General features: G+C 53.0%; 1 protein-coding gene across 1 annotated transcript; it reads right to left on the bottom strand.

The window, feature by feature from the left end:
* LOC148838946 (vacuolar fusion protein MON1 homolog B-like) lies at positions 1 to 12,676 on the bottom strand. Its single transcript, XM_088909395.1, has 6 exons — positions 12,240 to 12,676; positions 10,688 to 10,790; positions 9,229 to 9,861; positions 7,381 to 8,173; positions 4,788 to 4,935; positions 1 to 3,330 (listed from the first exon to the last, which is right to left on the bottom strand). The coding sequence occupies exons 2-6, from the start codon at positions 10,770 to 10,772 to the stop codon at positions 3,097 to 3,099; spliced, it is 1,893 nt and encodes a 630-aa protein (XP_088765521.1). The 5' UTR covers positions 10,773 to 10,790; positions 12,240 to 12,676; the 3' UTR covers positions 1 to 3,096.
* Positions 12,677 to 14,357: the final 1,681 nt, after the last annotated feature.

Genomic DNA, 14,357 nt, shown 5'->3' with positions numbered 1-14,357 from the left:
CGAAATACTTTAACTTTTAATTTAAAAAAGGGGGGGAAAGGGGCAAAATTCACACCTTGTCGTTTACGTTTATGCAGAGCAGATCGCCGGCCGACCCTGGAGACTGTCGCCCCTTGTTAGCACACGGAAAAAGGAAAAAAATGCCCCTCTGGGCGCTGAGAGTCACGCATCACCATGCGGCTGCACACAGCGCGGAGCAGCTGGGAAGAATGATGAACTCTGGAGCAAGCCTGAGAGAGGACAACAGGGCAGGCGAGACTGCAAACGCGTAGAGAGACCAGATCTGGACTGACGGCGTCACCTGGACTGGACACCAGCCCGCGGCTGTCCCTCGGGGTCAGTGACCACTGCGGGTCAAGCGCTGCGGACTGGCCCCTGCTTTGCGCGCTCACACAGCACCCGCGGGAGCGCCAGGATTTAACAACAGTGCTTCGGGCTGGATCTGGCTCGGACTGGACTGGACTGTCCCGCCCATTCTCGCTCCTCCTCTGCAGGTCAGCGCAAATATGGTTTGGCTCTGCCGCGACCCGGAGCATCGCCGACGCCCGTGCGGGACAGCCAGCCGGACCGCGTCTCCGGCAGGCGGGCACCGTGCCGCCGGGACCCCCGCGGACTGGCTGGCTCCTGCCCCGTCAGCGTGACGGCGGAGAGAGCGATGCTCCAGTTGTGCCGCGCCGTCAGGAGTGCGTCGGGAGTGGTGTTACTGCAGCAGGTCCCGGCGCCGGGTACAGGCTGATCCCAGTGTCTGAGGAGTTTCATCCCAGCGGAGCTCCAGGTCACCTGCGCTCAGCGAGCTGCTTCAGTGGTTTAGACTTTCAGTCTCCAGGTTTCGTCACTCAAGTTTTGAGTTTCAGGCATATAGCTTCATAGACAACATCTGCACACAGGTCTATCAGCAGCCTTGCTTACCTGTATTTCTGATTAAACAGCTATCATTAGGTGCTCAATTTATGCTGAGTGGACACAGGTGAGAATAGTTCATGTAACACTCTCCCAGTAAGCAATTGTTTTCCTTCTTACAGGAGTCTAACTGGTTACACTTCAGGCCAAATACCTGAGTGAGGAGAGTCTGACATTCAGAAACTGGGGACAAGGTTGATACCAAAGACAAATCCCATTCAACACTTGAAAAAGTGAAAGCCAATTTCAAAATCGTCCCCAAACAGAAAACTGAAATCGATTCGCTTGTCATACAGAACTCCACAGGGATAAAAAACAGTGGGACAGTGGTTCTCCTGCAACAAGGTTTGGAGTCACCGCATTAAAACACAAAACACTATTATTTCAGAATGCTTCTCCGCTCCCTGCCTGACCCTTCAGACTTCTGTAAAGCAAACTGTTCGTAAATCTAAATTCACACTGCAGCGGGAAAGCAAATGTAACCATAACAGTACATAATCATAGAGCACATAATCATAGAGCACATTAGTTCAATATCAACCTGTATCCTTCCGCTCTCCGGAATCCATTCAAACCTTCAGTCAGCAAATGAGAAGTTAACAGCTGGAGATCTGAACAGAACCAACATGGGTCTATTTTGAATATATATATATACAACTTTTAAAACTATTCAGTGTGTCTGAGGTTCATACATGGAATTAAGACGTGCAGGGAGCGTTTGAAGTTACAGATTAGTTCAATACTGAAGCCGGAGGTTCTGCCTCTTGCATAAATTAGCACGGATTCCAGTGCAAATCTGAAGTCATGGTAACACTGCACTCGCGACAGCATGGAACTGACCTTTTCAAAGGAATTCCCTTCACTTTCATCAGATCTGAAGACACGTGGCTGCTGTTTCAGATCCTGTTTCCTACCACAGAGCCCTCCAAATTCTTTTGTATATATATACACACACACGTAGAACACCGTAACATACTGCATAAAAGGCAAATTTAGAAAGAGATGTAACTGTGCGTGACTGCAAGACTAGGCAACTCTCACACGTTTCAGAGTATTGCTCAAAATCCTAAACCCACCGTTCATGGTAGGCACAGTCTCAAACGCTCCGGGAGAGACTCCTGCCAGCAGTGGCAGTCACAATACACTGGCAATTTCCTCGAGACCCCAGCTGCAGTGTAGTAAACTGCAGCCCAGTCTAAGGACAAGGGCAGCGGACGTACTGACCTGTGAGGCCTGTCTGCACCGAGGGCGGGGTTCAAGAAGCCTGTGCTATAAAACTCCAGGCTGAGAAAGGGCACAGGGACTGCAGGGAGACGGAGGAAACGGGAACGCAGCCAGAGCAGACAGCTGGGGAACTGAGGATTTATTTCAGCACCGGGTTTGCACACGCACGCTTTGAATTTCTGATCTAGAAAACGTCAGCCTTTCTAGAAAAAGGCTAGAAAACCCGATCACGGGACAATCATTCAAAATAACGCTCGGTCTCGCTCGGAGACAGGTTTCTGTTGTTGTCACAGAAAACATGCTCGGGACAGCCCCTGAAGAGCAGCTGACGGGAGACCAGGCCCCCAGCGGGCACTGTGTGGGGTTCGAGTCAGTACCAGCTCCCAGGGCAATGGTCTATAACTTCAAACATTCGCTCCACAGATCTCTAAAGAAACAAAAACAAGCTTCCTTCAGAGTGTCGAGTTTCACAGAGCAATCAGGCATCTCTCCCCAATTTTATGACCAAGACGCCAACGTCCCTGGCTCTTTAAATTAAAACTTAAGTTGCTTCTGCATACGGTGCCTGATAAGGTCTTCATGTTCAAAGACTCCTGATTTGCAGAGCAAGCTCTTCAGCTCCCGGTGTAAACCTTGCCCAAGGTCTGCACACCTGTGCAGCCCAGAGACATCCTGTAACAGACCTTCAAAGACCACACTCCCAGACCCCTCCAGATCCTCGCTGGCTGATATTTCTGAACGACACCTTTCCCTAGATCTGCTTTCCCCCCCCCCCCATCCCCCAAGAAAAAAGAAATGCGTCGCCTAGCAGTACCTGGACGATTAAAAAGAAAAGAACCTGTCTGAGAGGAAAGGGATCTGTAACAATCCAAGCCGCCAGGAGACCAGCAGAGTCAGTCTGCGGGTGTGGCCCTCACATTAGTGCACGCGGCTCCGCGCGCCCCTGTCCCGCACGAGGAAGGACGGGGGCTCCTACAGGAGGGGGAGGAAGCCGTTGTCAGTGGTGTCCTGGCGCTCCGAGCCCCCCTTGCCCCCCCGCGAGCCCTTGCTGGGGTTGGGCGTGGTGGAGTACTTGGGGGGGCAGCGGATGAAGAGGCGGTCCTCCTCCTTCTTGATCCAGCGCAGCAGCTTGGTGATGGCGTTGATGGCCGAGGCCTTGGTCACCAGGGGGCTGAAGCAGGTGTACAGCTCGAACTTACTGGTCACCTGAAGGGAGGGAGGGAGAGGAAGAGCTCAGCTGACGGGGGAGAGTGGAGGTGTACTCCGAGGAAAGCTTCCCCACTCCGCTCCCGTGGAAACTCGAACAGTACAGGTGCGTGATCCAGGTGGAACATAAACCTTCTGGGACACCTTTACTCCGCATTTTAAACTCAAGCATTCTGTATCCTGAACTGATCTGGTAATTATTTATTGTGCACCACTAATCATCTCAATTGATTTTAGTGAACCTTTGAACAGCACAAACCTGAGGTGCTGAGGGCCTGTGCCGAGCTGTGTAATGGGCACGGATTACAACCAGGGAGATTCCTGGATCAGACTCCAGCTCTGCCACCAACCCAGTGATCGGCAACAGTGATTGTTTTTGCCACAGTTCACCCCCTATTCTCTATAAGAATCTGGATGAAAATGTCTAGAAAACAACAAAATATTAGCACTTCAATGGGCATGGTCCCACGCGCTGGCTGGAATAAGAGCAAATTGCTGAGAGTGACTGCAAGAAAATGTGTTAATGCACATCTTCTAGTCTAGGATTTTACTGGGCAAGTCCACCTTCCAGCACAGCGCAACACTCTGATTGAACTACTTATTGGGTAAACTGGGCAGTTAAAACAGATTTTCTCAGCTCTGCAGGTGCTGCGGGTTTAAAGAGACCTGGAAAACCTGCAGGAATGCAGCCTTTTCCAGACTAGATGGGAGATCCCTGCCTTATCCCATTCGGTCAAAGTGAATAAAAGCCTCTCTTAATTACTTATTATTACAAAGAGGTGCGGGGTGGGGGGGGTGCTACATTGGTGTTCAGGCTGCAGAGGAACAGGCAATTCCACACTGAAAAAGGACAAAGAAACAACGTCCGGAGCCTTCTTCGCGTCTGAATTTGAACATTGTTTTTTTTCCTTCTGCTTTGAAGTGCGGAAGCGACCTCTGCTCGCTCTCAATCACCTGCTGAATGGTTATCAAGACTGCAGTCGTGTTCCTGCCACCAGCTCCTCCAGCCCCGCCCCTTCCCTCCCCCTGCCCTGCCCTAGCCCCGCCCCCACCCCCACCCTGCCCAGGCTTGGCCCACCCCACCTTGTCTCTGTTCCAGCACACCCAGAACACAGCCCTGTTCCTGCTCCTGCTCCAGCCCCCTCCCTGTCCAGGCACCCGCCCCCACTCTATCCCAGCCCCTGCTCACACACACCCATTCTGTGCCAGCCCCTCCCAACCTGCCATAGCCCCGCCCCCGTTTATACCCCACCCTCTCCGAGCCCCGCCCCAACCCTACCATAGCCCTGCCCCTGTTCACACCCCCACCCTCTCCCAGCCCCGCCCCCACCCTGCCATAGCCCCGCCCCTGTCCACACCCCCACCCTCTCCCAGCCCTGCCCCCACCCTGCCATAGCCCCGCCCCTGTCCACACCCCCACCCTCTCCCAACCCCGCCCCTACCCCCCAGCCCCATACCCAGGCCAGCAGCGTCTCCCTCTCGGCCACGTGGTAGATGAGCTTGAGCGGCCGGGTGGAGCTGTGGATGCGGCTGTGCAGGTAGCGGTACAGGTCGAGTAGCCGGCGCCTCTCCTCTTCCGTGCTGTAGGGGGCCTCCAGCTCCGGGCTGAAAGCAACAACACCCACACACAGCAGTCAGCCTCCCCAGGCACTACAGCCACTCACAGGCTCGTGTCTTCCTACAGTGCCTGCGCGCCTGGCATTCAGAAACATCTCGGGCCGAAGGGTAGGTGGTACAGGAACAAGTTTAGAAAAACACATTCTACCGAGACGTTATCAGCCCTTCAGAATCCCAGAAGGACCTTTCAATGTTATCTCAAACATGCCTGAGCAGAAAGCAAACACTGGAGGCAGACCAGCGCTTTAGGAGCATTAGGTTCGGCTCCAGTGTACTTAGGAAACCAGGAGCTGGAACAAGCTTCCTCACCGCGTGGTGGAAAGTGGATCTCTGCAGTCCTCCAAGATGCAGCTTGCCGAGTCAATCTGCTCTTTGCTACCAAATGAGCCAAATGGTCACCTACAGTCTGTCACTCTCCTTCCGGCTCTTAGCAGAACAAATTTCAGATTTCCAGCTGGCACAGCTCAGGCAGGGTGTTTCCTCACTCCGTGCACAGAGGACTGTCACCCAGACGCCACTCCTCTGAATTCTCTCTTCTTCTTAATTCTACCCATGGCTGCTAGAGAGGACCAATGCCGATCCCTGGTTTCTGCAGGAGATTTCCCTTAGTAAAGGGAACTAATCAATAGCAATTGTTTTCATAGATATATGAATTTAGATTCTGGATCACAAGGTAGTTTTGATTTAAGTGCAAAACCGCTTTACAAGTACCAGGGTATTAAATAGAGGATTGGAGAGGGCTGCAGGTCTCTCTTTGAATTCCTAAATAAAAAATCTCTCCAGTTCTGGCTGCACACTGAAGAGTTTCTGTGCAATTCATCAGGGAATCAAGAGTCGGTAAAACAAGATCATTGAGGTTAATGGAATAAAGTTACGAAAGTTTCATTCAGCAACCACATTACTAAAGACCTTTCTTATACCTCAGACAATCTGGTATTATATAATGCAATAAACAAAAATATAAATGAAAGTCATGCTAAACACATTAAACATAACTGGAAAAAAATCAGAGCAGATTTTGCAGATATGCAAATGGTGTTTAAGTACAGGCAAAATGGAAAGAACAGAGAGTTCCAATTACTGCAGGCAAACCAAATACCCCTTTCATACTTGGAACTCGGCCAGAGTCATGTTCCTGTGTTCCTGCAGTGCGTTTCTATCAGAGCACATGACATGATAGGTGGTGGGTTGCAGAGCAAGCTGCTGGCATGACTTTGGCTGATGTGCAACGTCGGGGTGTGCGTGTGTCCGTGCGCACAGAGGACTGTCACCCAGAGGCCACGGCAGCCCTTCTAAACAGCGCAAAGAACCACAATCAACAGGGAAGCAAATGACCTGGGTAACCTTGGGGCCTTGAGGACAATCTGGACGCAAGATGAAAACATAACGGCAAAGCAACCAAGTCCCCTGCTACAGCTCTCGGCTCGAAAACGAGTCTTGATCGCCCAAAGGCTGTGAAGACAAGGAGCCGGACCAAGCAAGCAGGTCCAGAGCCGTCAAACGCCATGCAACTCCCAGCTTAAAGAGAGAGGAAACAGCCTGCAGTCCCAAAAAACTGGGGCTCATCCCTGCCTTTTTGCCATTTGATGTGAAAAGAAGTCTGGGGCACATCAAAGAATAAGATAAGAACAGGGCAGAGAGATGCAGATTGTCTTAGGTTCTACATTTCTCACGAGCAGTACAATGTCAAAGAAGTCTCCGCCACTGATCTGCTGCATGATCTGAATGCACTTCCTCGGGAAAGCAGGTGTCAGAGAGCCTGGAAGCATGGACAGAGGTCTCCGACAGCTTGTTGAAAAAAATTTGATTGTTAATCAAGGGAGAAAACACTGACAGGGTAAAGTGAACTCCACATGAAAGGAAAAATCGAAATCGTTAGTGGTTTGACAGCAGATGCTTTCAACTGCACTTGTAGAGATAAACACTCGGTTGAGTGCGACACACTGCGGGCCAGTTGTTACTGAATTCAAAGCAGAAAAAACAGAGCTTATGCAATCCTCCACAACCAAGCTATAAACACTACATGCTTTACTTTCAGCAGTGCTGGAGCAGAGGAAACAAAACCACCCCCCACTTCCGAGCCTCTTCGTTAAACCCGATGCAAACCTCAGACACAGCGTTGCATCAACGTCTGCACCAGACTTTGTGTTGCACTTGTGCTTCATATCACGGCTACTCACTTCAAGTGGCAAGACTCTGCATGGGATGTTTTTGTGAACTATAAACTCTGCGCGCGAAACAGCGGTTCTGGCACACGGCACCAATTTACTTTCAGATGCTGAGTACTGAACTGTAGGGCTCCAGATCTGCTGCGGATAACTGATAACTGCAGTTGCTTCAGACATCTGCGTTCTGTCTGGCAGCCACACGGCCGCTAACCCGCACGCAGACAAGAGCGCCTTCGCCCTCGAGACAAGACGCGCCGGCACCCACCTGGTGAACTGGGTGAGCTGGCGGTGGTTGTCCGGCACGCCGAAGGGCTTGTACATGAAGTGGCGCAGGTCCGAGACGCCCACCTGCGTCACGCTGTAGGGCTGGGCGCCCGCGATGGTGCGCAGCGCGTTCTGAGTCCGCATGCCCTCCTCGATCTTCCTCTTGCACTCGGCCACCGCGTAGAAGGCCTCCTTGTCGGTGGAGAGCAGCAGCAGGCACACCGTGCACTGCGGGGGGTCCAGGTAGGAGATGTAAGCGTAGAAGTAGCAGTCGGGGTTGAAGAGCGGGAGGCAGATAGGGGTCCAGATCTCCCCGGCCTGGAAGGCGGAGGAAGCGCCAATGAGGTTGAGCAGCAGGTGCAGGTCGGCCGGCTCCAGCCTGGTGTCCTCGATGACCGTCTTCTCCTGCACAATGGTGAGGAGCTGGTTCTTGGCGATCAGGATGGAGAAGACCAGGTTGGGGGTGATGGCCTTCTGCAGGATCTGGCTCAGGGAGTCCCGCAGCGAGGACGAGAGGGGCAGGCAGTGGACGGCCGAGAGCAGGAAGCTGGGGTCGGAGTCCACCATGTTGAGGAGCCCGTCCAGGATCTTCTCGGAGCCGGCGAGCAGCCGCCTCAGGTCGTAGTTCTTCTTGCGCTCGAAGATGCGGGTGATGCTGGCCTGCGTGAGCATGCTGACGATCTGGTAGTAGACATAGAGCAGCTCGCGCCGCAGCTGCTGCTCCGACTGGCGGCTGCGCGACACCGACACCAGCACGAGGGGGCCCTGCTGCATGAACACCACCTTGTGGTCATCTGGCGCACCGCCACAGAGGGGAGACAAGAGCACAAAGGCAGGAGCCGGTTAACGAACTGGACAACTGACTTTCCCCGATTCTCAACACGGCACAGATAATGTCTGCTGTTTCACCGGCACATACTCCACGAGTACATGTCACAATCTCTCTCCTAACCTTTGTTCCTTAGGACTTGTCTTTCGCAGGCAGACTGTAAGGAATATTCTAACGAAACAGGAATAACACCACCATCAGATTTTTAAAGCTAGATGATGTGGTTATAAACTCCCTGTAGCCCAGCACTTGCACAATCCAGGAATATGTTCCCAGAAATGAACCGCAGCCTCCAAAAAAAATGAAACCTCTGTGTTTCTGAGCTGATTTAATCGCACTTGTTGGGTTTCTGAGCACCACCCCTGGTGCTCCTCCACATCAGGGACCCCAAAGATTCCCTGAAAGGCGAAAGGCTAAAACTCAGCTGTTTGTTTCAAGAGGAGATTTTAAAGGTCTGTGTCACAGCACAGCACAGACAGGACAAACTAAGAGCACGGTGAAAACACTTTAGTAATAATAAACAAAACGCACACAGAGCCCAGCCGAAGTCAAGTGCGAAGCCTTGACACAGAACGGAATTCCAAACAACAAGAAGCAGTAAAAACTGAAGCAGACCTGAGCAGGTGACAGCTGCACGGCTGCAGATCTATACCACCGGAGAGGAGAACCCGGGGAGTTCCATCACTGTGGGCTAGTGTTTGTTGTAAAGCAGAGGGGCACTACATAACAACAACAGTCATTTCAATAGCTGGTCAGTCCACGCCAGTTTGAACAGAAAACGGGCTTTCTGCGGCCTGACTGCCTCAGGAGTTTTGCGAAGACATCAGCTCTCCGAGCTGAGAAATGTGTTTTTTTTTTCTCTGCAGAAGTTTCTTTACAGACGGTTTTACTTTGGGTTGGCCTAAGGCATTTTTTTTTGTACGGACACCCGCTGCCCCAAAACCACCCCCGCCACGTGAACTCGTCTCCCGCGAGCCGCAAAGCTGTTCACCGCTCTGCGGCCGCAGCAGCGGCCCTCACCGGAGTAGATAGAGCGGATGGCGTTGTCTCCACTCTGCACGAAGGACACCAGCGCCATCATGACCCCCATGGTGGAGGACAGGGCCTCCTCGTTGCCGTGGCGCGAGTAGATGGGCTTGCCGGCCTCGCTCAGCACGAACACGTGCTTCCTGTGCTGCCGCCACCCCTCGGCCGTCACGTCTTCTTCGCGGTGGGCCAGTGAGGAGGGCGGGGGGCTGCCGGGCTCCGACAGCGGGGAGCAGACCCCGGGGACCCCCGCGCCCACCCCGCCCGCCTCCTCCAGCTTCCCCCCGGCCAGCACGGTGACCGGCGGGGGCCCCACGAACTCGCTGGAGTCCTCCAGGGTGTTGTCGGTGGAGGCCGAGTCGGAGAGCTCTTCCCCGGCCACGCAGTTCAGAGCCCCACCCCCGCCGTGGGCGGGCTCTTCTGGCCCCGCCTCCCCATCCGCCCCCAGCAGCGACTCCGAGCCCAGTGCCGGACAGTCTCCCGCTTCCTCGTCCTCCGGGCACGGCCGCTCCAGCGGCGCCGCCTCGGCTGCGCCGTCGATCCCCGCCCCGTCTCCGTCGGAGTCCCCTTCCAGCCGGCAGTCCGGGCCGTGCTGGGACAGGCGACCGAGAGAGGCGTCCGCAGGGCCTGAAACAAGCACACACACAGTCGCCACCTCCCCTCAGGAATCACAAACGCAGGAACACAGCTCTGCCCATCTCGCTCGACTGGGGGCCGGTGACCAGCTGCGTCTCGACGGCTTGAGGGCGGGGCAGGCTGTTCAACACTGCCTTTCTAAAACAAGGCCGTCCTGTTCTCGGCACTGAAGGGTATACGTCTATGCCAGCAATCGCTTCTCCTGGCCCTGGAGAGCCGGTCAGTGTGTCTGCAGGCTTTCTAGGTCTCTGTAAAGCAGCAGCACCTGGACAGGTGGGAGAAGCTCTTACTCTGATCCAGCAAAGTCAATAATGAGCTGATTCATGGTGATCTGCAGCCCTGCGGGACCAGGACTGGGGATCCCTGCTCTCTACACTGTGCAGCCCCGGTCCTCAGTGCTGCTCTGGCCTAAACTCCTAGTCCCCTCCCCAGCAGGAGATCCTAATTCCACCTCTGGTGCTTTCTGAGGTGCCACATCACACACTATTAGACCAGTGGAAGGACATGAACCACTTTAATCAGCCGCGTCAGCACCCCGTTAGCGACTGTCCGCTGTCACTCCGTCACCTGCGCCTGTCGCTCTCCGAGGGCAACTTCGACCGTTTCTCATTTTCCAGCCGAGAAATGACTACAGTGTCCCTGGACGTGTGGGAACCAGCGGAGCAGACAAGTCCTACGCACCAGCACATCAGAGCTCTGTCGGTGACTGAGAGTCTCTCGCACAGTCCTCACTTTCCCTTTTATTTCGCGGAGGCACAGAGAGCTGGAAATCCTGTCCCACGTCCGGGACAGTCCCGCGGGAACTGGGCTGGCGTACCTGTTAGAGACGGGCTGGGGGCAGGGGGCAGCGCGCCGGGCCTCCCCTCCTCAGCCTCCTCAGTCTCTCGCTGCTCCTTCTCCATCTCACCATCCCAGACGCCCTGCACGGGGGGCAGAGAAAGACAGGCCGGCCCGTAAGGAACAGGGAGCCCACTTCATCAGCAGAACACACAACCCAAGCCGACACATACAACCACACAGCAAAGCGGCTGTACAACCGCTCTAACAGGGTCCGTCATTCTGAAACACTGCCAGGCTCCAAGCTCTGCTGATTCAAACTCAGGATTGCAGATCTGATTTGAGGTCCACCTGCGTCAAGAGATGATCCCGTCTTTCTTTAAACCCCTGGCCGCCGGCAGGTCGGGTCTGTGACCGTGTGGTCCGAGCTCTGGACGGGACCAGCAGCACCGCCGCGGACCAGAAACGCAATCAGTGATCATGCGTATGTCATGTGACGTGCCTGGCTAGTCACATCTGAAAGCCTTAGCTTGCGTGACTCACAACCGGCCTAATAACCATGCAGATTACCCGGAGCGACCTCAAAACACAAAGGGCTTTCTGTCGAGATCGTAAAAAAACCCCCACTAAATACGTCAGTTCCAGCAACGATGCAGAGATTTTTAGGTTTTGGGAGACAGCAGACATGTGGCCACTGCGCTGTTCTTTAACAGACCTGTAACCAGCTGTCGCCTCTGAATTTCTAATGCTCATCACCGTGCTTCTGAAAACGCTTGATTTGTGGCGCTCTGGATACGGGCGTCTGCCTCGTTGTTCAAGCATGAGAGAAACGTTTGCTGTGACATTAATGAAAATGAGAAATAGGTGTTTTCAACCCATTATTTTCCACATAGCTGTTCCGAGCTCTTGAGATCGCGGAAACTCAGACCACTGTCAAGAGAAAACAGATTAATCACACCTGCTGCCTTCCAGGGTCACGAACACGCAGCCAGGTCAGTGAAACGCGTCCTGAAGACCACTGGTCTTACGCGGACTCCCCAACACGGCTCGTCATGCTAACGCCACAGAGAGCAGCCCTGCCTGGTGAAGGGCCGTCGTCGATTCCAGGTTGTTTTTCCAAGGAAAGTCACCTGGCGGTTCCCGTCCACAGCTTCCCAGCTGCTCCTGGTCGCTGGGAGACGTCCCGAAACGCCTGCCAGGGAACTGGTTTGCTCCGCCGACTTAAACGGAGGGGTTGCAGAGCGAAGGGCAGGAACGGGCGAACAACGACGCCACGGATTGGAGTCTTTAAAAACGCTTGGGAGAACGCGAAAGAAAACCCCGTCTGATCCCCCCCCCACCCCTCACTGATCAAAACACAATCGTTACTCCACATCACCTTCCAATATCGCACAGCTGTGGACGGCACATACATAAATAACCGCACAATTTCGGAATGCCGAGACTTTCAGCCGCTCCTCAGGACCGCAGTGTTTTTACTGGTTGCCTCGGCTCGGCCAGCCCGTTGCGGTGATCAAACACCCGGGAAGGAGCCTGTCTTGGAAATACAGGCGATTGTAAACACGGCTGCCGCGTTCACCTACAGCACTTACCGAGGAAAGACGAGATTGTTTTCGGCTTTCCGATGCTGTCAGAAGGTCTGTACCCCCGGGAGGACATTCAACTCTTTTAATTGGTTTGCGCTCGGTTTAGCGAGAGCGGCGTTGCCGGACAGTGAAGGCTTGTTCTTTAATTGGATTTATTTTTTTAAATGCATCAGCAGACAGCATTGCAACCCGGCCTACAGCCCATAGCTGCACATAACACAGCCTCCTGCCTCTGGCTCGGCAAATTATTAAAGAAAGAGCTGTCAACTCCGAAATAAATAACATAAATAAATAAATCACAGACTTAAAAAAGTAACAGGTAATAACTATCTAAAACTAAAGAAAGAAAAGAGAAACGAGGAGTATTTAAATAATCAAACTCTACCACCCCCCAACTGAAAAACTAAATAAATAAAGCCAACTGCAGAGGTACATCCGGAATCGGAGACGCCGGCTAAGTGACACCTCGCACCAGCCAATCGGAGGTGCTCTTCCAGGCAGGGAGCGGTGAAGTGGTGAGAGGGCGTCCTGATTGGACGGGATGTCCCGCTGGCCTTCCAAAATCCTCCAGTTACAAGACCATAGACACGGGGTTCTGGCAAGATAGGCCCGCCTTCACTTCCTGTATTCTGCGCGCGTAGGATGAAGGGATACCTATGTACTGTATTGTGGAATTTCATATATGTGGACTTTATATATACACACTATATATGCATATGTGGAATTTCCTCATTTAAAACTGTTGACTGAAACAGACGCTAACCGAGCACGTGGATACTGCATGGACCAAACACTGGTTTTGACAAATCTGCTGTCTTTCCAGCGCATGCCCAGAAATAATAACACTTTAATTGGTCAATCGTATTTTACCTGTTCTGATATACAAAGAGAGGACACACGTCAGATCATTTACGCCTTCAAATCTGAGTTCAACCGTATTTATTTAGTGAAAGGCAAAGTTCCTCAACCCATTGATAGCTTCTGGTCCAGCTGTGTGGAGGGTGAGTAGTCCCCCACTGAGTCTGTGGACAGGACAAGACAGGACAGGACAGGGCTCTAGGATGTGCTGCAGAGTTTGGACCATGAGCAGTGACCAGTCCTAAAGCAGCACAGAGTGGAGAACTGTTTTCCTGGGAGGTGCGGGCCAGGGGGTTACAGGGTAGGGCATGTGATGAGGTCCTTGTTTGCCAAGTCCAGTCATTCCTAAACGTGAGCCCACATGGAGTCTGCATTGAAGTCTTGCTCGGGAGGGGTTTTCCAGACTGGCTTTCCTGAAGACAGACGTGTCTTTGTGCTGTGGCAGGCGAGGAGCATTTCTGGACCCTTTTGAGCACGTTGTGGGTGATTGCGAGTCGCAGGACAGGTGGAGGAGTGGTGTCTGCTAGCACAGGCAGCCAGGGGACTGCGGTGGAGCGAAATTAAGAAACTCTCGACTTCCAGAACACCAGCTGCAATAATAGTAAATATTAATGGATGTATCACTGGTTCATCTATTTTTAAGAAAATGCTTTCAAACGGATCGCATGCTAATAATAATAATTGCTTACACTTATATAGCGCTTTTCTGGACACTCCACTCAAAGCGCTTTACAGGTAATGGGGATCCCCACCACCACCAGTGTGCAGCCCCATCTGGATGATGTGACGGCAGCCATAGTGCACCAGAACACTCACCACACACCAGCTATCAGTGGGGAGGAGAGCAGAGTAATAAAGCCAATTCATATAGGGGGGTTATTAGGCAGCCATGATTGATAAAGGCTGATGGGAAATTTGGCCAGGACACCAGGGTTACACCCCTACTCTTTTCGAGAAACACCCCAGGATTTTTAATGACCACAGAGAGTCAGGGCCTCGGTTTTATGTCTCATCCAAAGGACGGCGCCTGTTTACAGTATAGTGTCCCCGTCACTATACTGGGGCATTAGGACCCACACAAGCTGTAGGGTGAGCGCCCCCTACTGGCCCCACTAACACCTCTTCCAGCAGCAACCTTAGTTTTCCCCATGAGTCTCCCATCCAGGTACTGACCAGGCTCACACCTGCTGAGCTTCAGTAGGTTGCCAGTTGTGAGTTGCAGGGTGATATGGCTGCTGGCCGCTGTCTTTAATTAACCACTCAGAT

This window comes from Atractosteus spatula, chromosome 2 (assembly GCF_055471065.1).
Source record: "Atractosteus spatula isolate fAtrSpa1 chromosome 2, fAtrSpa1.hap1, whole genome shotgun sequence".
Lineage (NCBI taxonomy): Eukaryota > Metazoa > Chordata > Actinopteri > Semionotiformes > Lepisosteidae > Atractosteus > Atractosteus spatula.
This window is presented reverse-complemented; position numbering and strand designations above follow the sequence as displayed.

Coding starts and splice junctions, on each gene's coding strand:
- LOC148838946 (XM_088909395.1), bottom strand. CDS start 10,772: ATGGAGAAGGAGCAGCGAGAGACTGAGGAGGCTGAGGAGGGGAGGCCC. Junction 8,174..9,228: donor CATCCGCTCTATCTACTCCG/GTGAGGGCCGCT, acceptor GCGGTGCGCCAG/ATGACCACAAGGTGGTGTTC. Junction 4,936..7,380: donor CAGCTCACCCAGTTCACCAG/GTGGGTGCCGGC, acceptor TGTTGCTTTCAG/CCCGGAGCTGGAGGCCCCCT.